The 24,923-nt window shown below is 48.7% G+C and overlaps 1 protein-coding gene across 2 annotated transcripts in view; it reads left to right on the top strand.

Moving 5' to 3' along the window:
- The window catches only part of IPO9 (importin 9), a 183,724-nt gene that overhangs the window by 146,716 nt on the left and 12,085 nt on the right, over positions 1-24,923 (top strand). Inside the window, exons 17-21 of one of the 2 annotated variants that reach the window (XM_045015515.1) lie at positions 92-220; positions 1,587-1,862; positions 3,256-3,383; positions 13,220-13,353; positions 22,079-22,198. In XM_045015515.1, the coding sequence (XP_044871450.1) occupies positions 92-220; positions 1,587-1,862; positions 3,256-3,383; positions 13,220-13,353; positions 22,079-22,198 (787 nt within the window). Of the gene's footprint in view, positions 1-91; positions 221-1,586; positions 1,863-3,216; positions 3,384-13,219; positions 13,354-22,078; positions 22,199-24,923 lie in introns of both variants that reach the window. The other variant, XM_045015514.1, reaches the window with a different exon arrangement.

The following is a 24,923-nucleotide window of genomic DNA, read 5'->3' as shown; positions in this document are numbered from 1 at the left end:
CCTTGCCCTCCCAGGCTTTGTGCAAATGCTGAGTTACAGTGCTGTGACTGCTTTTTAAAAGAGCTTCCATTTGTGTGCTTTCTCCTTTCAGACTTCTATTGATATATTAACCACTGTTGTGAGGAATACGAAACCTCCTCTTTCCCAGCTCTTGATCTGCCAAGCATTCCCTGCGGTGGCTCAGTGCAGCCTGCACACGGATGACAATGCTACCATGCAGGTAACGTCTATAGGGAAGGGGAAGGGACTGCAGGGTCATGTCAGTCCAAAGTGTTGGATGACACAAGTCAGTCACTTGACATGCTTTATCTAGTCTTTAAGGGGTCATTTTGCCTTTTGGGGGCTCTGTCTGACCCCACCAGCAGTCACACTGGCAGTTTGCCAGAAGCCTGAGTGCCATTCCTATCTTTTATAAATAATTGTTGCCATCCTCATTTTGGTGTGTGTGGTGAGTTTTGCTGACCCTCCTTTTAACTGGCAGGTCAGGACCAGTCTTGGTCTTTTCTCTTTAGGACTCTGGAGCGTGCCAGGAACATGTCCCTTTTTCCCCCTTGTAATTAACCTGCCTGGCCAAGGCTTTCTGTCAAAGCAGCCTCAGCATGGGGAGCCCAGGCCTTGCTTCAGAGTAGGCAAGTCTCCCTTGTTAATTCCAGTGGAGGAAAACAGGAGGCAAGGGGAAAAACAGATTTGATCCCAATTCCCCTCTTGCCCCAGTTGGCAGCATTCATCAAAGGAAAGTGGCTAAAGAAGGAGGGGGAGTGGAAATGTTCAGGGCAGGCTTCACTGCTTGCCATTGGTCTCTGATTTCCTTGCTTTTCTGCTGCTCCCCTGTCCTGGCCAGTTCCTGCCTCACCATATTTTCTTCCTTTTCCCCTCCACCAAACTCCCAGAGCCTTTGCAGGTGAGCAGGAAAGGGGCACCAGCAGCTTTTGTCCTCTATCAGTAGCTACTGCTGCTGCCTGATGAGGTCATCAGAGCAGCTCTAAGCAAGGAATTGGGACTTTCAAGATTATAGGAAGCAAGGCCTTCTGACCCTTCCAACTCCTGAAACATGTTTGTGAATAGACCAAGGTGGGTCAGTTACTCACCCTGGCCTTCAAACAGAGAAAAGCAACGTTGTGGTTCCGTTTCTCACATGGGTGTGGCCCATGAAAACAGGTCCCACTGAGCAGTGCTCCAGCGAGAATAAGGTGAATACAGTGTGCTGGATTGCTGCACTGCAGTCTTTTTTGAAAATAGAGAGCTTTACTGTAGAAATCTGGATCATGTTTGTCCCTCATGCTGCTCTCTAGCTGCCCCGGACTATAGCTGTTTAGAATCTCTTGGAATGTATCTGCATACTAGATTAATGAAACAGAATTGCAGATACTTGCACTCTAGGTCTTCTGAGCACTGGGTCTCTCACAACTTCCACCATTTTACCCATCACACGCATCTTGTCTACTAATTCTTTCTTCCTGTGTAAAGTTCTTTGTGCTGTGGTGAAATGGGTGTTCTCTTTGGTTACTTGGGGGTGCCCACAACATATACAATTGATTTTGAGAATCTGACAGTTCTAACACTGTAATTCTCTCTCTTGTATTCAGAATGGTGGTGAGTGTCTGCGTGCGTACGTCTCAGTAGCACTAGAACAGATTGCACAATGGCATGATGAGCAAGGCCACAATGGGCTGTGGTATGTCATGCAGGTGGTGAGCCAACTCCTGGATCCCCGGACCTCAGAGTTCACAGCTGCTTTTGTGGGCAGACTAGTCTCCACACTGATTTCCAAAGCAGGAAGTGAGCTGGGAGAGAACCTGGACCAGATTCTGAGAGCAATCCTTAGCAAAATGCAACAAGCAGAGACGCTCAGTGTAATGCAGGTGAGCAGGCTGGGAGGCCCACTGAAAGCAGTGGTTCGAAGTGTCAGGAAGAGAAACACTGCCTGTCACAGAAGTACAAGTTTACATACATGCCTGTGTATCCACTGCCTATGCAATTGCAGATTCTAGGTATGCTACAAAAATGGTTATCCTGTGGACATCGTTATTGCCCTGAGGGATCAGAGGAATATGAATTTAAAGCCTTTCATCACACATATTGTTAGCTATCTCCTGACTTTGGCACTTCCTACTGACATTTCAGTTGAGGTGTACTTGAGAGCTAGGAATATCACTTAGTCTCTTCTAGAAGTTGAGTGGTGTTTTCTTAGAGAACAGTAAATAGGCAATTATCAAGCAGAAGTAGAGAGATGATGTTACCACTGTATAACACAGTAGTGAAGCCATTACTGGAATACTATGTCTTGTTTTATTTGTTATACAGAACAATGCTGGTAAACTGGGGCTCATTCAAATATATTTTAATGCAGCCAAATGCAAGGCCACCTAAGAAAAAAGAATGTAGGTCCCAGCTGCATTCTAATAAACAGAAACAGAGGCTATTTTAAAAACTTAGATTCCTGCTTTTCTTATTAAAGTTTAAGAATATTGTTCATTTTTAACTGCTTGGTCTTTGAGTCAGAACCTTAGAAAGCTACACCGTGTAACCAAAACCTGAAAGTTTTAGGAAGGTGAGCAGTGCGGTTACTAAGCCAAGTGGTTCATCTCCACTGGAGAAGTGCTATTGGGTTGGGTTTCATGAGAAGGGGGAATGAGGATAGTCTTGTGGTGAAGGCACTGGGCTAGGACTTGGGAGATAGGCTCTGTGTATGTCTGTAGGCAAGTGACTTAATGTCTGTGCCTCAACTGGAAAAGGGGTAAGAGCCTTTCTCCCACTCTGTCTTTCTTGTCTGTTTAGGTTGGAAGCCCTTCAGGGCAGGGACTGGCTCTGTCTGTATGTACAGCATCCAGCACAATGGTGCCCTGATCTTTATTGCATCTTCTAGGTGCTACCATGATGTAAATTATTATTTTTTTCTGGTGGAGAGCCCAGTGCCACCTCTGCTGGTTTAGTCATTTTTGTCCTTGCTTTAGGAGGGCTTGTGGGTTTCAGATGCAGGTGAGAAGTTTAGCTTGTCCTGTCTCATTCTGTGGGCTAAATAAGGTGGCAAGCACTCACTCCTTGTCTAATTTGCTTGCTTTCTTGGCTAGTGGACAGGCTTGCAGGGATCTGTAAGCTTTTTAGTGTTAGCAAACTCATGAAGCCTCTAGGGGGGTTGGTAAAGAGAAAACACTTAATTGTTGGGTTATTACATATGTACAGCTAGTGTTACTTTTTTGTTTGTTTGTTTTTAAGTCCTTGATCATGGTATTTGCTCACCTGGTTCACTCCCAGCTGGAGCCCTTGTTAGAGTTCCTGAGTAGTCTCCCTGGGCCAACTGGCAAGCCTGCTTTGGAATTTGTAATGGCTGAATGGATGAGTCGGCAGCATTTGTTCTACGGACAATATGAAGGCAAAGTCAGGTAAGATAGTCTATAACCCAAATGCTTGCACTATCTCTGCAGCATGCTAGCTGCTTGCCCCCTTATATTTTGTAGCTAGGTGCATAGGGTGGTGGGGTAAATTGTAAGCTACCTGGAACAAGAAACCAATTCTGCTCCAATACTGGACTGAAATTTCTTCCTCCTTTGCTGTCAGATTGTACTAAATGGCAGCTCTGTATATGGAGAGGGAGGAAAAGGATAGCTTTTTTTGACAGGGTAACAAGCCGGGCGGGGGAGTGTAGACATGGTATATCTTGACTTTAGCAAGGCTTTTGATCCTGTCTCGCATGACCTTCTCATAAACAAACTAGGGAAATGCAGTCTAGATGGTGGGTAAAACTGATCAGAAAACCGTTCCCAGGGAGTAGTTATCAGTGGTTCACAGTCATGCTGAAAGGGCATAATGAGTGGGGGGATCAATTCTGGGTCTGGTTCTGTTCAATATCTTCATCAATGATTTAGGTAATGTCATAGAGGGTGCACTTTTATAAAGTTTGCGGACGATATCAAGCTGGGAGTGGTTGCAAGTGCTTTGGAGGATAGAATTAAAATTCAAAATGATCTGGACAAACTGGAGAAATGGTCTGAAGTAAATAGGATGAAATTCAATAAGGACAAATGCAAAGTACTCCATTTAGGATGGAGCAGTCAGTTGCACACATACAAAATGGGAAATGACTGCCTAGGAAGGAGTATTGTGGAAATGGATCTGGGATTCATAGTGGATCACAAACTAAATATGAATCAACAGTCTAACACTGTTGCAAAAAAAAAGCGAACATCATTCTGGGATGTATTAGCAGGAGTATTGTAAGCAAGACATGAGAAGTAATTCTTCTGCTCTAATCCATGCTGATTAGGCCTCAACTGGAGTATTGTGTCCAGTTCTGGGCGCCATGTTTCAGGAAGGATGTGGACAAATTGGAGAGAATCCAGAGAAGAGCAACAAAAATGATTAAAGGTCTAGAAAACAGGACCTATGAGGGAAGATTGAAAAAATTGGGTTTGTTTAGTCTGGAAAAGAGAAGACAAAGAGGGGACATAACAGTTTTCAAGTACATAAAAGGTTGTTACAAGGAGGAGGAAGAAATTTTTTTTTCTTAATCTCTGAGGATAGTACAAGAAGCAATGGGCTTAAATTGCAGCAAGGGAGGTTTAGGTTGGACATTAGGAAAAACTTCCTAACTGTCAGGAGTGTTTAAGCACTGGAATAAATTGCCTAGAGAGGTTGTGGGATCTCCATCATTGGAGATTTTTAAGAGCAGGTTAAACAAACACCTGTCAGGAATGGTCTAGATAATTAGTCCTGCCACAAGTGCAGAGGGCTGGACTAGATGACCTCTCAAGGTCCCTTCCAGTTCTATGATCCCAGGATCAGGTACAGAGGCATCTCGATCTGGTCTGTTCCTCCTGTCATGACCTGGGACTGTTAATAAACATGACAAAGTCAAGTTTATCCCCAGTGCAGCACATATAGAATCATAGGATCTCAGGGTTGGAAGGGACCTCAGGAGGTCATCTAGTCCAACCCCCTGCTCAAGCAGGACCAAACCCAACTAAATCATCCCAGCCAGGGCTTTGTCAAGCCTGACCTTACAATGAGAGACTAAAGCTCAGTTTATTCGGTTTATCAAAGGGAAAGCTAACAATGGTTTAACCATGGGCTAGAAGTACCTACTTGGGGAGCAGATTTCTGATGAGAGGGCTGTTTAGCAGACAAAGACATAACAATATCCCATGGCTGGAAGCGGAAGCTAGATACACCTCTACCCTGATATAACGCTGTCCTCAGGAGCCAAAAAATCTTACCACGTTATAGGTGAAACCGCGTTATATCAAACTTGCTTTGATCCACCGGAGCGCGCAGCCCCACCCCCCCAGAGCGCTGCTTTACCGCGTTATATCCGAATTCGTGTTATATCGGGTTGCGTTATATCGGGGTAGAGTTGTAGTATCAAACTAAACATAAGGTTCGCATTTTTATCAGTGAGGGTAACTAACCATTGGAACAACTTACCTAGCGATGCAGTGGATTCTCCATTGCTTTAGATCTTTATATCAAAATTGGGTGTCTTTCTAAAAGATCTGCTCTAGCTCAGCCAGAAGTTTTTGCTTGATGTAGCAATCGCTGGTTGAAATTCTATGGCTTTTGTTATGCAGGAATTCAGAGAAGATGATTATAATGATCCCTCTGTCCCTTAAAACTTATTTTAATCAAAAAAGTAAGGAGAGGCAAAGATATAGAATCACTGGGGTAGGTGGAGAGGTTAGGATTGGAGAGAAGGCAAGAGACTACTGGGGCTGTGATGGAGAAGGAGGTGAAAGTGTTGGGAAGGGCAACTTGTCTGGGCTCCCATTTGAGAAGGCTCCCAAGACAAGTGGTGTTGCGACTTGGCACACAGGGTTGCAGCGCCTCTCAGGTCTGGCTCGGTGGCCCTTCGGTCACAATGGAGGGGCAGCTGGGCTAAATCTGAATGATGCCATGACCCCACTTACTGGGAGTACGGACCTGAGCCCAGTCTTGCAGGACAGGAGCCAAGCTGCTGCTGCAGGTTGAGAGTGTTGCAGACTCAGTCTTCAGCACCCCCACCCACCCCCCAAGACCTCCCCTCAATGGTCATTTTTTGGAAGGACCGGGGACCTCAGTTTCAGATTTTGTCCTGGGCCCCCCCAAAACTTCTGCAACCTTGGCTAGTGCAGGGCAAAATGAGGGGTGATCCCTGTGGACTGAATTTTCTTTTTGAAGAAGTATGCAAGTTCTTGTCACACAGGGCATGTGAGGAAGAAATTTGATTTGTTTGACCCATTTGATATAACCACTTATGTCAGTGAGCATTTGACTTTTATGGGGCTGTTACCATCTTGAAGTTATGAATAAATTGAAGCTTTAGTTGTATAGCTAATTTATTACACACACTATACCAGCATTTATCAAATCGGGTGCTGACCTGAAAGGGGGTTGCAAAACTGTGGTAGGAGGGTCGTGAGAGCAGCGGCTGCTGGCTGGGCACCTAGCTCTGAAGGCAGTACCACTGCCAGCAGCTGCGCAGAAGTATGGGGTGGCATGGTAAGGAAAAAAGGTTGGCGAACACCTGCACTATACCCTTAGTGCTTTGAGAAGTTGGGGTCAATTTTTTTTATTTTCAATTTTTAACACAGTAGTAATTTTTGACGAACATGAAAACATCGTGTAAAACAAATGTATGCAGAGCCACCAGCCACTTCTACCTTGTAGCCTCTCTTCCTCCTACCCTGTTCCCTTTTGTTGTTGTCTTCTCTCATAACGTCAGGACTGTTCATAGACTGTAAACTTCTGACCTGTGACTGTCTTATTCTTCTTCGAGTGATTGCTCAGGTGTATTCCACTATAGATGTGCGTGCTCGCCACATGCACCGGTGCCGGAAGTTTTTCCCTTAGCAGTGTCCGTAGTGGAGGAGCACCGCTGCGACCCCGGAGTGGCGCCAACATATCGCGCCATAAAGGGGGCTGCACGCTCCCTCCACCCTCAGTTCCTTCTTGCCGCCAGTGAAGGTAGTCAGAACTTGCTCCAGCCTAGGCTGCAGCGTTATAGCCTTAGTGGTATCCAGTCTTTGGAAAACTTCCTTGCTGAACTTTCTCTTGCGAAGCCTGGCTCGAGGCATGCCCCATGGCCTAGGCTTCAAGTCGTGCGACTCCTGTCGCAACTCCATGCCCAGAAGCGATCCACACAGTCAGTGTCTTCGCTGTTTGGGCAAGGCTCACATTAGTGAGAAGTGTAAGATCTGCCGCTCCTTCAGGCCGCGAACAAAGAAGGAGCGTGAGATCCAACTCCGAGCTCTCCTCATGGAGTCGGCATTGACCCCAGCACCGGTGTGTCGAGCCGACCCCGCGCCCGGCACCTCGTCTTCGGCATGCAGCGAAGTGCTTCCGGTGTGCCGTCCTGATTCTGTGCCCGGTACGGTGTCCTCGGCGCGCAGTGAGGTGCCGTTGACGAGCTGGCACTGCTCCCCACCTAAACAAGGGAAGACTCAGCGTCGCCGAGAGAAAGAGAGGGGTGAGGCCAGACCCAAGTTGGGCAGCCCACGATCCCCATCAGGACATAAACCTCCGACTCGTGCTGAGTGGAATAGTCCAGTCCCGTCTGCGCAAGCCTCGCCCAAAGTAGGCATGCCATCGATACCAGAGGCAGCTCAGGCCGCGCATGATATTCTGGTGCTTCCGGTGCCGGGTGTGCCGCCTCAGTTGGGCCCCCGGTCCCATGGAAAGCCACCCTTGGGCGCCCATCAGCCCTCCCCGGAGGTGTCGGAGGTCGAGGCACCTTCCCGGGTCGAGGTGCCAAGTAGAGCCCCGCAACGGACTTCGACTCCGCGTCCCGGCTCTTCAGTGAGCGGATCTCACTCCTCCGGTTTCGGACGCCGTCGAGGAGGTGACGAGATGACGCCGTTCCTCCTCCAGCCAGTCCGAGAGGAACAGGTCTCGACGCCGTACTCAAACGCCTGCCGTTACAGAGGCTATGCTCATAGTGCGTCCCGAGAGTCCCTGGCACCGAGGCGCCATGGTTGCAGGTGCCGCAGGGAGTCCAGAGATACTTCCTCCAGGTCGAAGTCTCGGGGCGGGAGCTGTCATGTCAGAGACCACTCCATTCGTTCCTATGGCACTGTGTGTTCCTCCAGGACTTCGGCATCATCGTGCAGCCGTCTCCCCAAGCCGCACCGCATCACCAACCAACCCTGCCGGCACTCGAGGCGACTCATTTCCAAGCCGTTCCCTGGCAAGGACAATTGTGCCACTGGGCACTGTGGCCTCAGGTTCCTGCACAGCCAAGACCTCGCTCCATGGCGAGAGCCTCTCATGGCTGCCCTGCGTCACCTCCCCGGCACCGGGATCTGACCCTGGGCGCCAAACCCCCAGCACCGACTCCGGCACCGGACCCGGACGTCAAGCCCACGATGCCGTCGGTGGCTGAAGGCACTGCACCATCCACCTCTTCAGCAGCGGGTGATTCAGTTGCGGTACCGCCTCCCTCTTCCCAAGAGGATTTCAAGGCACGTCAGGAGCTGCTTAGGAGGGTGGCAGCAAATCTCGAGCTCCGGGCCGAGGAGATGGAGGGGCCCTCCGATAACCTCTTCAAGGTCCTCGCCTCCTTGGTACCGGGGCGTGTGGCGCTCCCATTCCATCGGGGAGTAGCCATCATCACCACTGGCCTCTGGCAGACCCCGGCTTCCCTTGCGTCAATTTCCAAAAAGGCCGAGAGGAAGTACTTCGTCCCCACAAAGGGTCACGAGTACCTATACACCCACCCAGCTCCTAACTCCTTGGTGGTAGAGTCAGTCCACCACCATGAGCAGAATGGCCAGCCCACGCCTACACCAAAAGACAAGGATGCTCGTAGACTGGACACCTTTGGGGAAAAAGGTTTATTCATCCGCGAGTTTCCAGTTCAGAGTGGCCAACCACCAGGCACTGCTGAGCCGGTCTGAGTTTAATCTCTGGAGTTCCCTCTCTAAGTTTGAGCCCCTTCTTCGGGACAAGGACGGAAAGGCCTTGATCAACAAGGGTGCGGCCATGGCCAAAGCAGCTCTCCAGACGGCTTCAGATGCAGTGGACACAACCGCTCATACGATGGCTTCCGCAGTCTCCATGCAACGGGTGTCGTGGCTCTCGCTCTTGGGGTTATTGGTCGAGTCCCAGTCTATAATGCAGGACCTGACATTTGATGGCAAGGCCCTGTTTGCAGAACAGACAGACACCCGTCTGCACGGGATGAAGGACTCCCACACCACCCTTCAGACGCTAGGCCTGTACGTCCCTCCCTCTAAGGACAAGCCCAGGCCTCAAACCTCTGCTCCTCTTGTTCGGGGCAGATACGAACCCCCGCCTAAGCGGCAGAGGGAACAAAGGCATCGGTCCCAATGCCAATCCCGTTTGGTCCCACGGCCTGCGACCTCTAAGGCCAGGCAGCCGGGGAAGCGGCGGTTTTGACTCGTTGAGGGGGGTCACCGAGCCTGTTGCCAGTGTTCCCCCCCACCCAGTTAATAAAGTTGCCTTTTATGAACCATTTATCGGCCTTCCGACTGCAATGGGCCTGTGTAACATTGGACCATTGGTCCTCAGCACCATTTCCCAAGGGTACAGGCTGCAATTTTTTTCCACCCCTCCCAACTGTCCCCCGTCCGGGGTCCTGGAGCATGCCCTCCTCCTCTGTCAGGAGGTGGAGCACCTCTTCTCCCTGGGAGCAGTGGAAAGGGTACCTCGGGAATACCAGGGCAGGGGTTTTTACTCCAGGTATTTATTCATCCCGAAAGCGAAGGGTGGGCTCCGGCCCATCCTTGACCTGCGGAATCTCAACCAGTTCCTCATTCGTTGTAAATTCTGCATGGTGTGCGTGGCCTCTATTATTCCATTCCTAGACCAGGGGGATTGGTTTACGGCGCTGGACCTCCAGGATGCATACTTTCACATCCACATATTTGAGAGTCATAGGCGTTTCCTCCGTTTCATGGTGAGTCAGGACCATTTCCAGTTTACAGTTCTCCCCTTTGGCCTCTCTACTGCCCCCAGAGTATTTACAAAGTGTATGGTTGTCGTGGCTGCCCACCTCTGGAAAAAAAGGCTGCAAATCTTTCCCTACCTCGACTACTGGCTGCTCAAGGGTCGGTCTCAGTCTCTGGTGCAGCAGCACATGAGCGTCCTGCTAAACACCTGTGCAGCTCTCGGCCTACTGGTAAATGATGAGAAATCCACCTTAATCTCGGTTCAGTGCATAAGCTTTATAGGGGCGCTGCTGGATTCCTGGGTGGCCATAGCCTCCCTTCCACAGGACAGATTCAAGACGCTCAAAGCGCTCATCGCCTCGGTCATGGCCTTTCCGGTTACCACGGCACGGGTGTGCCTGCAAATCCTTGGCCACATGGCAGCATGCACCTATGTGGTGCGACATGCCAGGCTTCGGATGAGGCCCCTTCAGCTCTGGCTGGCCTCCCCATACTCCCAGGTTAGAGACAGCCTGGACAAGGTGGTCATGCTGCCGCCCGGGGTGGTGGCAGATCTCCAATGGTGGTCCCTCCCGAGCAACATGCTCCAGGGTATCCCCTTCTGAGAGCCCCCTCAGTCACTAGACCTAGTGTCAGACGCCTAGGACCTAGGCTGGGGAGCCCACATGGGCGATATCAGGACCCAGGGCATGTGGTCACCAGAGGAACTAACCCTGCACATAAATGTCAGGGAGCTCAGGGCCGTACGCCTGGCGTGCATGGCCTTTTGCCAGCACATACAAGGGAAGGTGGTCAGAGTCCTTACGGACAACGCGACGCCATGTATTACATCAACAAACGGGGGGGCACGCGTTCCCAGGCCTTATGCCAGGAAACCCAACTCCTGGTGGGAGTTTTGTATAGCCCACAACGTACTTCTTCGGGCTTTGTACCTGCCTGGCAAGAGCAACACGCTCGCAGACCGCCTGAGCAGGGTGTTCTCCGAGCAACTCGAGTGATCCCTGCACAGGGAGGTAGCCAGGTGGATATTCCTACAGTGGGGTGCTCCCCAGGTAGACCTGTTCTCCACCGCCCAGAATCGACAGCATCTTCGATTCTGCTCCAGAGCAGGAGGAGGCAAGGGGGCAATATCGGATGCGTTCCTACTCCCATGGTCGGGGCCCCTGTTGTACACCTGCTCCATGGTTAAATGAGGAGGAAGGGAGGTGTTCTGAGGATGTGAGGAAGGTCCTCCTCGAAAGTAGGAAACCCTCCACACGTCTAACCTACCTGGCTAAATGGTCTAGGTTCTCTAGGTGGGCGAGGGATAGAGGTTCCTCTCCCTCCTCTGCGTCTATCCAGCTTGTCCTTGACTACCTCCTCTCCCTTAGGACCCAAGGGCTGGCGCCCTCTTCGGTCAGGGTGCACCTGGCGGCCATTTTGGCCTTCCATCCCCCGGTGCAGGGCCTGTCTGTGTTCTCGCATCACATGACGACCCGGTTTCTGAAAGGGTTAGATCGGCCATTCCCATACACCAGACCCCCGGTTCTGCTCTGCGACCTGAACCTGGTGCTCTCCCGCCTCACAGGGCCTCCCTTTGAGCCATTAGCCACATACTCGTGGTCTCATCTGTCGTGGAAGGTGGCATTCCTAGTGGCCATCACCTCAGCCCGCCACGTCTCGGAGCTCAGGGCCCTGACTTCTGAACTGCCGTATATGGTCTTCCATAAGGACAAGGTTCAGCTCCACCCTCACTCCGCTTTTTTACCAAAGGTAGTCTCGGCTTTTCACATGGATCAGGATATTTTTCTCCCGATCCTCTGTGCTAAACCCCATTCCTCCAATGCGGAACGCCGCATGCACACGTTGGATGTGCGCAGAGCGCTGGCCTTCTACCTGGACAGAACCAGCTCATTTAGGAAGTCCCCCCCAGCTTTTTATTGCTTCGGTCGAGCGCATGAGGGGATGGCCAGTGTCCACCCAGCGCATCTCCCGCTGGATCACCTCGTGCATTTGCACCTGTTACGACCTGGCAGGGGTTCCCCCACCTCCAATTGTAAAGGCGCATTCCACCAGAGCCCAAGCCTCGTCAGCGGCCTGTGTGGTTCATGTCCCTATCCAGGACATCTGTAGGACTGCTACGTGGTCCTCTGTCCACACCTTTTCATCGCACTATGTGATAGTCTCCCAAACGAGGGATGACGCCGGGTTTGGTAGGGCGTCACCCCGGTAACCCTTAAAACTTTACATTTAAACTCCTACCCGCTTCCATCAGGTATAGCTTGGAGTCACCTATAGTGGAATACACATGAGCAATCACTCGAAGAAGAAAGGACAGTTACCTGTTTCCGTAACTGGCGTTCTTTGAGATGTGTTGCTCAGGTGTATTCCACATCCCACCCTCTTTCCCTTCTGTTGGAATTGTCTGGCAAGAAGGAACTGAGGGTGGAGGGAGCGCACTGCCCCCTTTATGGTGCGATATGTTGGCGCCACTCCAGGGATCGGAGCGGTGCTCCCCCACTACGAATACTGCTAAGGGAAAAACTTCCGGCACCGGTGCACGTGGCGAGCACGCACACCTATAGTGGAATACACCTGAGCAACACATCTCGAAGAACGCCAGTTACGGAAACAGGTAACTGTCCTTTTATCAGCAAAGAGTTCTGTGGTACCTTATAGACTAACAGACGTATTGGAGCATGGGCTTTCGTGGGTGAATACCCACTTCGTCGGATTCACCCACGAAAGCTCATGCTCCAATACGTCTGTTAGTCTATAAGGTACCACAGAACTCTTTGCTGCTTTTACAGATCCAGATTAACAAGGCTACCCCTCTGATACCTGTCCTTTTATCAAGCACCTCACACATTTTGGGCCCAATGTGTATAATAATAGGGCTTTTGAATGAGTAGACGGGTCAGAGGTTGGGACAATATCTATTAAAAGGATTGGGGAACCTTAAACAACGTTTTTACCCCTAAATTGCTGTCTGAGAGGCATCTTCATCATACCACCTTGACCAAGTTGTTGGCCTGCCATGATTTTTAAGATTGGGGATTGATTATTGGAATTGGGGCAAAGCAGGGGTAATGTGAGTCCTTTGTAATAGATGAAGCAGGGGAAGAAGCCAAAAAGGAGGAGCTCATTTCCCTGAATATCTGTAACTGGAACTTCAGCCCTTTTCATGAGCTGAATAAGCGGGTGTACGTGGAATATTTTTTCATTTTTGAGTTTATGTACAACTATAGTGAACTGAACTTTGAGATAAAGCCTGTAAACTAAATAAAGTTATATTTGGTTCATAAATTTTGGATTATGTATAGGACAGAGGGAGACTCATGCGCTACACTTTTCCTCCTCAGCTCTGTAGCGTTGTGTAAACTCCTCCAGTATGGTATCAACAGTGATGACAAGCGCCTGCAGGACATTAGGGTGAAGGGTGAAGAAATATTCAATATGGACGAGGGAATACGCACACGATCCAAATCAGCCAAAAGTAAGTAATCAAATTGCTCTAATAGGGTTGAGTCTATAAATATTACCTTGTGGCACATTTGGAAAGCCTCTAAAAGATTTTCTAGGTCTCCTGCAGTTTTGTTGGGTATGTTTCTATAGAGAAAACAGACATTTTTTATTGGAACTTGCCCAAAGTTAGCAAGATTAATATACCTATTAATTGCTTACCAAATTCTTGATTGAGTTTGGGAACGTTGTTCTTACACTTCTAATTTAAGATTAGGGGAAATTAAAAGGCTCATGAGGTATGGAGCCCTTCACTGCTATGTCACTAGATCAAATTAATTCCTAGCTGAAGGACCTAAAACTGATACCGTCGGGGTGCTTGGTAACCTCTGTGAAATGCGTTCAGTGGACAATATTGGTAATCACAGTAGAGGAAATGAAGGACTGACTTGCCCAATGAGACTGAAGTTACCACCATTAGGTGGTAGAGGATACTTTACATCAGGGGCATGGCTCATGGGAGTGGGGGACAGCTTAGTAGAAACTTGCACTATGGTCATGCTCCCCCTAAAGGACTTCAGTCTCTAGTGCGTTCAGCCCAGCATCTTTAATCAGCATTACATTTAATTTAAAATAAGTGTTTCTCCTGATAGGTTGGGAACCCACTGGCCTAGACTATTTACCATTGTGGGCTGCATATGCAGCTCTCTGTGTTGTGTGGGCTGCATCCACGCAGTATATATACTACCTCTATGGCAGTGGTCTCCAAACTTTTTTGATCACGCACCCCTATCAGTAAAAAAATTTTGAGCACGCACCCCCTGCCGCGCCGAAGTGCCACAAAAAAAAAAAAATTAACTCAGACTCCCACCCAAACTGCCGAAGTGCAAAAAAAAAAAAAAAAAAAAAAAGCCGCTTGGACTCCCTCCTCCTGCCGCGCACCCCCAAGGATCCTCTTGTGCACCCCACTTTGGAGACCACTGCTCTATGGCCCTGAGGATGTCACATGGGCTGCAGTTTTGTGCTAATTGGGCCCTGTGGGCTAAGAACCACTGGTCTAGGCTTTTTAGGAGTTTCCTTTGTAGAGATCTGTAGTAGTAATTGTATTGTGGTAGGCCCTAGTGGCCCCTGCACTCAGTTGGGGGAGGGCACTACACACCCGTGAAAAAATGTTCCCTGCCCTGCAGAGCTCTCTAGCTAAGACTTCAGTCCTGCACCTCATATTTCTGGGCCCAAGGATCTGCTCACAGGTGACAGGATTGAGATCTTAGAAAGTAACAGGTGGAGCTGCATTGGAGAATACAGGATGTAAGCAGCAGTTGCAACACACTTGCTGTCTCGTCACTGAAAAAAAGCTACAGAAACTTTGTCTGGATAAACACTTTATCACAGAGAATAACTGCCACCACTTCTTTGTTTCACAAGATGTTGCCAAGAAAGCTAATGGCATTTTGGGTTGTATAAGTAGGGGCATTTCCAGCAGATCAAGGGATGTGATCATCCCCCTCTACTCAGCACTGGTGAGGCCTCATTTGGAGTACTGGGTCCAGTTTTGGGCCCCACACTACAAGAAGGATGTGGATAAATTGGAGAGAGTCCAGCGGAGGGCAACAAAAATGATTAGGGGGCTGGAGCACATGACTTATGAGGAGAGGCTGAGGGAACTGGGATTGTTTAGTCTGCAGAAGAGAAGAATGAGGGGGGATTTGATAGCTGCTTTCAACTACCTGAAAGGGGGTTCCAAAGAGGATGGATCTAGACTGTTCTCAGTGGTAGAAGATGATAGAACAAGGAGTAATGGTCTCAAGTTGCAGAGGGGGAGGTTTAGGTTGGATATTAGGAAAAACTTTTTCACTAGTAGGGTGGTGAAGAACTGGAATGGGTTACCTAGGGAGGTAGTGGAATCTCCTTCCTTAGAGGTTTTTAAGGTCAGGCTTGACAAAGCCCTGGCTGGGATGATTTAGTTGGGTTTGGTCCTGCTTTGAGCAGGGGGTTGGACTAGATGACCTCCTGAGGTCCCTTCCAACCCTGAGATTCTATGATTCTATGATCTTAGTTTCTTAGAGAGGAAATGAGATTCTCTGTGTAACATACATTTACTCAGTCTCACTAGGCTTGTCACTCTGAGATGTCTCATCTGGGGCACTAAAACTTAATATTTAACTCCAAGTGTACTAGTTTTATTGAGAAGTTTTATTGTACCTTCTCCCCCACTCAAAGGCACTCCCCCTCTGTCTGCCAGTCACTTTGCCAACCCCACAGTATAACTCTGATTGAGACACTGGGCAACAGGCATTAACATCGGTACATAATAAATAAGTAGCATTGGATTGAGATGACAATAGTGCTGGCTTCAGCTACAGGAAAGGAAAGGAATTGTTTGAACAGTTTTTTGTTTGGTAAAGTAACTTTGATTTTTGTAGCGTTTCTGCCCCTGTGTTTTAGTGACAAGGGTTACCGCTCCAAGGTGACTATGCTGTGTGTTGGCCCGGTACTCATTTGAATGACATGTGATGATGCCTCCTGCTCCCATGGAAGTCAGTGGCAAAACCAGATTGGTTTTAATAATAGTAGGATTAAGTCCCTAAATTAAAGATTGGGTCTGGGACCCAAATGCTGATCCTTAGCATCGTTCTAGACTGCCAGGCTAAAGCAATTTCTCAGCATTGCTATGTCTGAGTTACTGTCACATGTCACAAATGTTCATTAGACCCTGTTCTTTAAGTGAGGCCCTGACTCATTATTCTTTGAAGCTTTCAGTTTTATCCACTTTACAATCCAAGTCAGAAACTTTAGCTTTATTCTAATATTTAATCCAAATAGAACTCCCTTTTTTTAATTATCTAACAATCAAACAGAACTCTTGAAAATCTGATTATTACTTAAACCTTTTCCCAGTTCTTTTTGATTTTTTGGGCCTGATTCAGAATTAGTAAGTATTTTGGGTCCTTCCACTATCTTTGTTTCTTTTTTGCCTTCAGAGTTTTTGTTTCATGCATCAATGTTGCATAACCATGAAGAGGAAGGTGAGCCATGTAAGAATTCAATATGTGCACAGTTGTTAAATTTTGATGTAACTTTGGTCCTGCTCAGTTTGTTGTATTTAAGAGGTTTATTAATCTGAAACTAATGTCCTAAAGAGTGTTCAGATGAAGCAATAGGCTACATATTTATATTACCAGTAGCACCTGAGACCCCAACTGAGATAGGAGCCCAGTTGTGCAAACACATAAGAGTCAGCACCTGCCTCAAATAGCTTACAATGTAAATAGATAATACAATATTACTTGCACTACCCTACTCTTTATCTCCATTTTTGCAGATGGAGAACTGAGATGCATTTGTTCCATCATTAGTTAAAGTCTCTCTCTGGAAATACCGACGAAGTGGGTATTCACCCACGAAAGCTCATGCTCCAATACGTCTGTTAGTCTATAAGGTGCCACAGGACTCTTCGCTGCTTCTACAGATCCAGACTAACACGCAGGGCCGGCTCCAGACCGTGGAGTGCAGCTCCTCAGTATTTGCCCTTACACTTATTTCAGAGTGCAGCTCTTCAGTATTTGCCCTTACACTTTTTTCTGGTGTTAGGCAGATAGTGGAGTTGAATTCAGATTTGGTTGATACAAGATTTTGTCCTCCAGGTCCTTCATCAACTTCAGACAGAAAACAAGAATTTTCAAAAGCGTCTAGTATCAGAGGGGTAACCATGTTAGCAGGGGCAGCTCTAGGATTTCCGCTGCCCCAAGCACGGCGGCACGCCGCGGGGGGGCGCTTTGGCGGTCGCCGGTCCCGCGGCTGTGGTGGACGTCCCACAGACGTGCCTGCGGAGGGTCCGCTGGTCCCATGGCTCCGGTGGACCTCCCGCAGGCATGCCTGCGGATGCTCCACCGCAGCCGCGGGACCAGCAGACCCTCCGCAGGCACGTCTGCGGGAGGTCCACTGCAGCCGCGGGACCAGCGGACCCTCCGCAGGCATGCCTGCGGGAGGTCCACTGGAGCCGCCTGCTGCCCTCCTGCGGGACGCCGCCCCAAGCGCGCGCTTGGCGTGCTGGGGTCTGGAGCCGGCCCTGCGTGTTAGTCTGGATCTGTAGAAGCAGCGAAGAGTCCTGTGGTACCTTATAGACTAACAGACGTATTGGAGCATGAGCTTTCGTGGGTGAATACCCACTTCGTTGGATGCAACGAAGTGGGTATTCACCCACAAAAGCTCATGCTCCAATACGTCTGTTAGTCTATAAGGTACCACAGGACTCTTTGCTGTTTTTACAAAAGCGTCTAGTGACTTTGGGTGCCTCAGTTTGTGGCTGCCCCACTGGAGATGTATTATAGGAGTCCAACGTTCAGAAGTGCTGACTGCTTATCCCCTTAAGAGGTGTGTCAAGTTGAGTTCCCAAAATCACTAGTCTCTTTAGAAAATCTTAGCTTAATTTATTAATTTATAATTTAGTCAGTAATTGGGTATATCTACACTACGGGATTATTCTGATTTTACAGAAACCAGTTTTTTAAAACTGATTGTATAAAGTCGAGTGCACGCGGCCACACTAAGCACATTAATTCGGCGGTGTGCGTCCATGTACCGAGGCTAGCGTCGATTTCCGGAGCGTTGCACTGTGGGTAGCTATCCCATAGTTTCCGCAGTCTCCCCCGCCCATTGGAATTCTGGATTGACATCCCAATGCATGATGGGGCAAAAACAGTGTCGCGGGTGATTCTGGGTAAATGTCGTCACTCAATCCTTCCTCCATGAAAGCAACAGCAGACAGTCATTTCGCACCCTTTTTCCCTGGATTGCCCTGGCAGCGCCATAGCATGGCAACCATGGAGCCTGTTTTGCCTTTTGTCACTGTCACCGAATGTGTACTGGATGCTGCTGAAAGAGGCGGTACTGCAGTGCTACACAGCAGCATTCATTTGCCTTTGCAAGGTAACAGAGACGTTTACCATCCCTATTGCACCATCTGCCATTGTAAATTGGCGATGAAATGATGGTTATCAGTCATTTTGCACCGTTTGCATTTGGAAATTGGCGATGACGGTTATCAATCCTTTTGTACCGTCTGCTGCTGTCATGGGTGCTCCTGGCTGGCCTCGCTGAGGTCGGCCGGGGACGCATGGACAAAAATGGGAATGACTCCCCGGGTCATTCCCTTCTTTATGTTTTGTCTAAAAATAGAGTCAGTTCTGCCTAGAATATGGGGCAAGTGTACTAGAGAACCAGAGAGCACAGCTGCTCTGGGTCAGAGCCCTAGAGATCCCGCAGAAATGATGAGCTGCATGCCATTCTAGGGGGTGCCCCTGCAACAACCCCACCCGTTGCTTCCCTCCTCCCCCAACCCTCCTGGGCTACCGTGGCAATGTCCCCCCATTTGTGTGATGAAGTAGTAAAGAATGCAGGAATAAGAAACACTGAGTTTTTAGTGAGATAAAATGAGAGGGAGGCAGCCTCCAGCTGCTATGATAGTCCAGGCAGGACATTAAAGGGTGGGGGGCGGGGAGAGGAGCGCAGCCTCCAGCTGCTATGATCGTCCAGGGAGTACAGAATCTTCTTTAGACGTGAAAGGGGGCGGGGGGGCTGATGAAGCTCAGCCTCCAGCTGCTATGATGAGGACGGTTACCAAGCCTTCTGTACCGTCTGCCGGGAATGACCGGGAGTCATTCCCATTTTTACCCAGGCGCCCCCGGCTGACCTCACCGAGGCCAGCCAGGAGCACTCACGGGCTGATGATGACGATGGATACAAGTCATTTTGCACCGCCTGCCGCCGGGAAGGGGATGCTGGTGTTCAGCGCTGCAGCACCCCGTCTACCAGCAGCATGCACTAGACATAGGGTGACATTGAAAAAAGGTGAGAAATGATTTTTTTCCCTTTTCTTTTGGGGGGGAAGGGTGTAAATTGAATACATACACCCTGAAACACCTGGGAAAATGTTTTTGACCCTTCAGGCATTGGGAGCTCAGCCAAGAATGCAAATGCTTTTCGGAGACTGTGGGATAGCTGGAGTCCTCAGTACCCCCTCCCTCCCTCCATGAGTGTCCATTTGATTCTTTGGCTTTCCGTTACGCTTGTCACACAGCACTGTGCTGAGTCCCTGCTGTGGACTCTGTCTATCATAGCCTGGAGATTTTTTCAAATGCTTTGTCATTTCATCTTCTGTAACGGAGCTCAGATAGAACAGATTTGTCTCCCCATACAGCGATCAGATCCAGTATCTCCCGTACAGTCCATGCTGGAGCTCTTTTTGGATTTGGGACTGCATCACCACCCGTGCTGATCGGAGCTCTACGCTGGGCAAACAGGAAATGAAATTCAAAAGTTCATGGAGCTTTTCCTGTCTACCTGGCCAGTGCATCCGAGTTCAGATCGCTTTCCAGAGCGGTCACAATAGTGCACTGTGGGATACTGCCCGGAGGTCAATACCGTCGAATTGCGGCCACACTAACCCTAATCCGACATGGCAATACCGATTTCAGCGCTACTCCCCTCGTCAGGGAGGAGTACAGAAATTGGTTTAAAGAGCCCTTTATATCGATATAAAGCGCTTCGTTGTGTGGATGGGTGCAGGGTTAAATCGGTTTAACGCTGCTAAATTCGGTTTAAACGCGTAGTGTAGACCAGGCCATTGTGATGACAATCAAACATTTTAATATTGGCAAAAGAGGACTGAAGTATTGTATTGTACAGGCAGCTGCAGTGCAAGCTTCTTACACGCTGCCCTGCCAGCGCAGCTCAGCCCAGCCCTGACTTTATGTACCGCATTTAGAAGTAGGATATTGTTTTTGTCCTTATTTGTGAAGAGGGGACTTGTAGGACATTCTACATAGACTGTCAAGCAGTTTTCCAATAGTAATATAGATACTACTCCAATGCAATGTAATTTCAATAATAATCTTGTTTTAAGCTTTAGATTAAGCTTTTGGAATACAGTAACTTCTCACGTAGTCGTCCCAGTTAACATTGTTTCATTGTTATTTTTGCCTTATCAATTACAGAACATGCTTGTTTAAAGTTGTGCAATGCTCCCTTATAACGTTGTTTGGCAGCCGCCTGCTTTGTCCACTGCTTGCAAAAAGAGCAGCCCGTTGGAGCTAGCTGGTGGGGGCTTGTACCATGGTGGACCGGCAGCCCCCCTCTCAGCTTTCCGCTCCCCTAAGTTCCGTGTGCAGCAGCTGCCAAGCAGGCTATCAATTGCTGGGCAGTTCAGCTCTCTTTCCCCCCAGCCACTGCTGTGTGCTGCTCCTGCCCTCTGCCTTGGAGCTGCTCCCAGAAGCCTCCTGCTTACTGTGCAGTTGGGTGGGGGGAAGTGGTGAGCTAATGTCAGTGTGTCCCCCTCCCCCCCGCTCCTGCCCCCCATTCCATTACCCCATCTCCACAAAGCAGGAGCGGGGGGACACAACAGGGCTCAGAACCGAGGGAGCTTGCTGGCAGCAGCTGCTGTCTCAACTTGCTGATCTACTTAAAAAGATAGTGTACTTAGAGTGGGGTCAGCATACTCAGTGGGGGCAATGCGCGTCTCTCTCTCTCTCTCTCTCTCTCTCTCTCTCTCTCTCTCTCTCCATTCATGCTGCCTTGTAGAGTGTGAGGCTACATTAACAACGTGTTAACTCTTGAAGGCTCAGCCGAGTGCTAGTTCATCATTTAGCAGTAAGGCATTCCCTGGGAAATATCCCACCCTCTTCCAACCTCTGAATTCACCACCTCAACCAAGCTTCACAATCATCATTGCTGTGTACAGTATTAAATTGTTTGTTTAAAAGTTATAGTTTGTGTGTGTGTGTGTGTGTATAGTCTTTTGTCTGGCAAAAAAAAAAAGTCCCTGGAACCTAACCCCCCACCCCCATTTACATTAATTCTTATGGGGAAATTGGATTCGCTTAACATCGTTTTGCTTAAAGTAGCATTTTTCAGGAACATAACTACAATGTTAAGCGAGGAGTTACTGTGGTTACTACTTTTGTTGTGTCTGTACAGTCCCTATTGCACAGGTGCCCTGGTACATGATTGGGGTCCCTAAGCATTACTGCAATATAAATAATTCATTACATTGATGATCTGACCTGGACTGGATTTGAACTAGTAATCTAGATCTGGAAGGCTCTGTATTCCATAACCTGGCTTCTAGGCCATAGTTCCCACTGAGGAAATATTTACACTTTAAAATAAATGTTGAACACAGTTCTTGTGGCCTTTAAGAAACCTGTTTCAAGGACTGTTTGATATGTCTTTTGAATTCACAACCTGAGATTATATAAAAAGAATGGACATATGAGCAACATGAGAACTGTGTTTGCCACCAGTAATGCCCATAGGGAAAGAAAAAAATGAAGTTGGAAAGGCTAATAGCTTTAACCTAGTTCTTCAATCTTTGGCCTGTCAGTCATTTAATGAACAATAATCATCTTTAGTTTTGTCTTGGACCCTTGAAGTCCCAGTGTAGTTGCTAATTGACTAGCTGAAGTTACAGATTGTCCTTGCTTAACTAACATAATGTACTATTACACTTCAGTGTTTGCTTCGTTCAGAGGATTTGACGCTTGCCTTGTTTATATATATGTCCAATGATGCCAGAATATCTGCTCAATGCTGGTAGTTGAATGCAGCTCTCTGAGAAGAACATTTTCATGTAAAAGTATAGTTCTGTTCAGTGAACATTTCCAGCATGTATTGAAACAGGATTGTTTTAGTGGCTTTGAAGATTGTTATTTACTTCGTTAAACGGCAAAGTTATCTATGTATTCCCTCCTCTGGTCTTACAGATCCCGAACGCTGGACAAACATTCCGTTGTTAGTAAAAATCTTAAAATTAATAATAAATGAACTTTCTAACGCAATGGAAGCAAATGCATCTCGCCAGACAGCTGCAGACTGGAGTCAAGGTATGATACTGGGGTGGCTTTCTCCTTTCAGATGGTGAAGAATGAATGGAGTAGCTGAACTGCTAGCAAAAATATGCAATCTCATTAAAAATAGTAATAGCCTCTACTATACTAGAGAATTGGAAGGTAGCAATTACTACTAGTATAGCAAGGTATACTAGAGAATTGGGGGAGGGATAGCTCAGTGGTTTGAGCATTGGCCTGCTAAACCCAGGGTTGAGAGTTCAATCCTTGAGGGGGCCACTTAGGGATCTGGGGCAAAAATTGGTTCTGCTAGTGGAGGCAGTGGGCTGGACTCAATGACCTTTTAAGGTCCCTTCCAGTTCTAGGAGATTGGTATATCTCCAATTATTACCTTTTATCACCTTAGCAAATGTTGTACCTATATTGAAAAAGAGCTCTAGGGGGATTCATGAAATTACAGACCAGTCCACTTCACACATGTTCCTGGTAAATTGGTCAAAATGATAGTTGAAAATAGAATAACTGATCAGGAAGATTACAGAATGGTAGGGTCTAACCCACACAGTTTCTCCAAAAGAAACTTTTGCTGCATTAATCTGTTAGAATTCTTTGAATGTGTCAAAGTAGTGGTGTAGTGGGGTGGACCCCCGCTCCTGCCCTGAAGGGTTAAAAACAGCCCTGGGAGGGGGCTGTGGCAGGAGAAAGCAGCTTTTAGGCTGGGCTGATTGGGGGAAGTGGCTGCAACTGGGGCCATGCCCCAAACAGACTCAGCAGGCCCTATAAAGGCAGAGAAGCCAGGGGCAGACAAGAGTCTCCCTCTGCCTGTAGAGAGAGATGGGCCTGGCTGCAGGGAGCTAGAGACAGGGTACCTGAGTGAAGCAGGGCTGGGGAAAGGTAGAGGAGCTGGGGAGCTCCAGCCTGGAAAGCCCCAGGCTGTGGCCTAGCACAAGGTCAACAGGTACTGGGGGTTGCAGAGGGCAGCCCAGGGGTAGGCCAAGGCAGCAGGTCCAAACCCAACCTTGCCAGTGATACTGATACTGCAGTCTGCCCCAGGGCGCAGGGGCTAGACAATGACTGGCAGTAGCCATATACTGAGACGAGGTGGGGATAGAGGGTGGGGGTTTCCTGGGAGGGGAGACCCTGAGAGAAAGGGGTTACTGCCAGGGGGCAGCACCCCATGTAAAAGGGCACCAGGTCCAGGGAGGGACACGGGGGCTAGAGGACAGGTGGATCACTGGCCTGCAGAGGGCGCTCCAGAGCTGGAACGAGCTAATTCCCAGGAGTCACCAGCAGGAGGCGCCACAGGGAGTGAGTCTGCACGTCTACAAGTGGATAAAGAAGGAACCGTTTTGACATAATCTAAACATTCGAAAAGCACATTGACAAGGTCCGTCTTAAAAGGTTGCTAAAGAAAGTAGTTATAGGGCGAGGCACAAAGTATTGTTTTTGATGTAACACATGGTCCGTTTTCATCATGGCACAAGGTGAACAGCAGCATGCCTCAAGGTTCTGTGCTAAGACTCGTTTTTAATAAAGATCTAGAAAAGGGGGTGAGCAGTGAGGTGGCAAAATTTGCCCATGAGTCACCCAAAATTGTTGAGGTCTCGCTCAGCCAGAAAGTATTCGCTGGATGCAGAAATGACCAGATGAATTTCTCTGGCCTCTGTTATTTAGGAGTTCAGATTAGATTATCCTAAGAGGTCCCTTCTGGCATTAAAGTCTGTTATTCTGTGGCCCATTTCATGTCCCTAAGCCTGGTTCCCTGGAGTGGGGGGAACCTTTGGACCAGACACTGGTTCCCAAAACCATGTTCAGCTCTAATCGGTCTCAGAGTGGGAGCTAGTTTACACAGCCCATTACATTGGTGCCAAAACAGGTGACTCGGTGCTTCCCCAGTGTTGGTTTCCAAAGAACCCTTGTCCTCAGTGCCTGGACCCTCAGAATCCACCTTAGAACGGCATTAAGACACTGGTGCTTACCCTTTTCCCTGGCTGCCAGCACATTAGACCAAAGTACCAAATGGGTGCTGAATGCTCCTAATGGGTATCACTCCAGACCTGTGTTTCTGCTTCTGTCTGCTGCTCCTCATATCAGGGAAAGTAGGAGTAAGAACAGGAAGGAGGACCCCTGAACAGGACCACTCTAGAAAGAAACAGGAAAAGAGGCATTCTCACATTTCCTTAATTCAGAGGATTGCACCTCAGAGTTAAAGACATTAATGCTAGGGGCCAACCTGACTGGGAATGCCTAGGGACCAGAGGTGTGCACAAGGTGGGGACAAGCAGGTGCATGCCCCCCTCATAATCTGTATGTCCCTGCAACCTGGGGAAGGAGGAAGCAATAGGGCGGCTGACTGCCAGCTGAGCTGCTCCTCTCCCCACCCCTACAGCTGCTGCTTCTCCTTCCTTGCTGCTGGAGTCCTACCATTGCCTCTGCCACCACTCCACAACTCACCTCCCTGGGCAGTCTGCAAAGCAAGCAGCAGCAGTGGGACTCCAGCAGCAGGGAAGGAGAAGTGGCAGCTATAGATTTGGGAAGAGGAGGAGCTCAGACAGCCACCCTGTGGCTTCCTCCCTCCCTGGTTGCAGGGACATGGACACTGCTGGGCGTCCTGAGAAATCTTGGGGTTGGGGTCACGCGAGCCGGTCATTTTTGTGTGTCTAACATGCCCCTCCAAAAGTGGTCAGATGAAAATTCCTGCACATGCCCCTACTAGGGACTCTCCAAAGGGTTTTTATGTGCAGATTCAGTTATCCTCCCC

Source organism: Mauremys mutica, chromosome 4, assembly GCF_020497125.1.
Source record: "Mauremys mutica isolate MM-2020 ecotype Southern chromosome 4, ASM2049712v1, whole genome shotgun sequence".
Lineage (NCBI taxonomy): Eukaryota > Metazoa > Chordata > Testudines > Geoemydidae > Mauremys > Mauremys mutica.
Note: the sequence above shows the minus strand (reverse complement) of the source record. Positions and strands in the feature narration are given on the sequence as shown.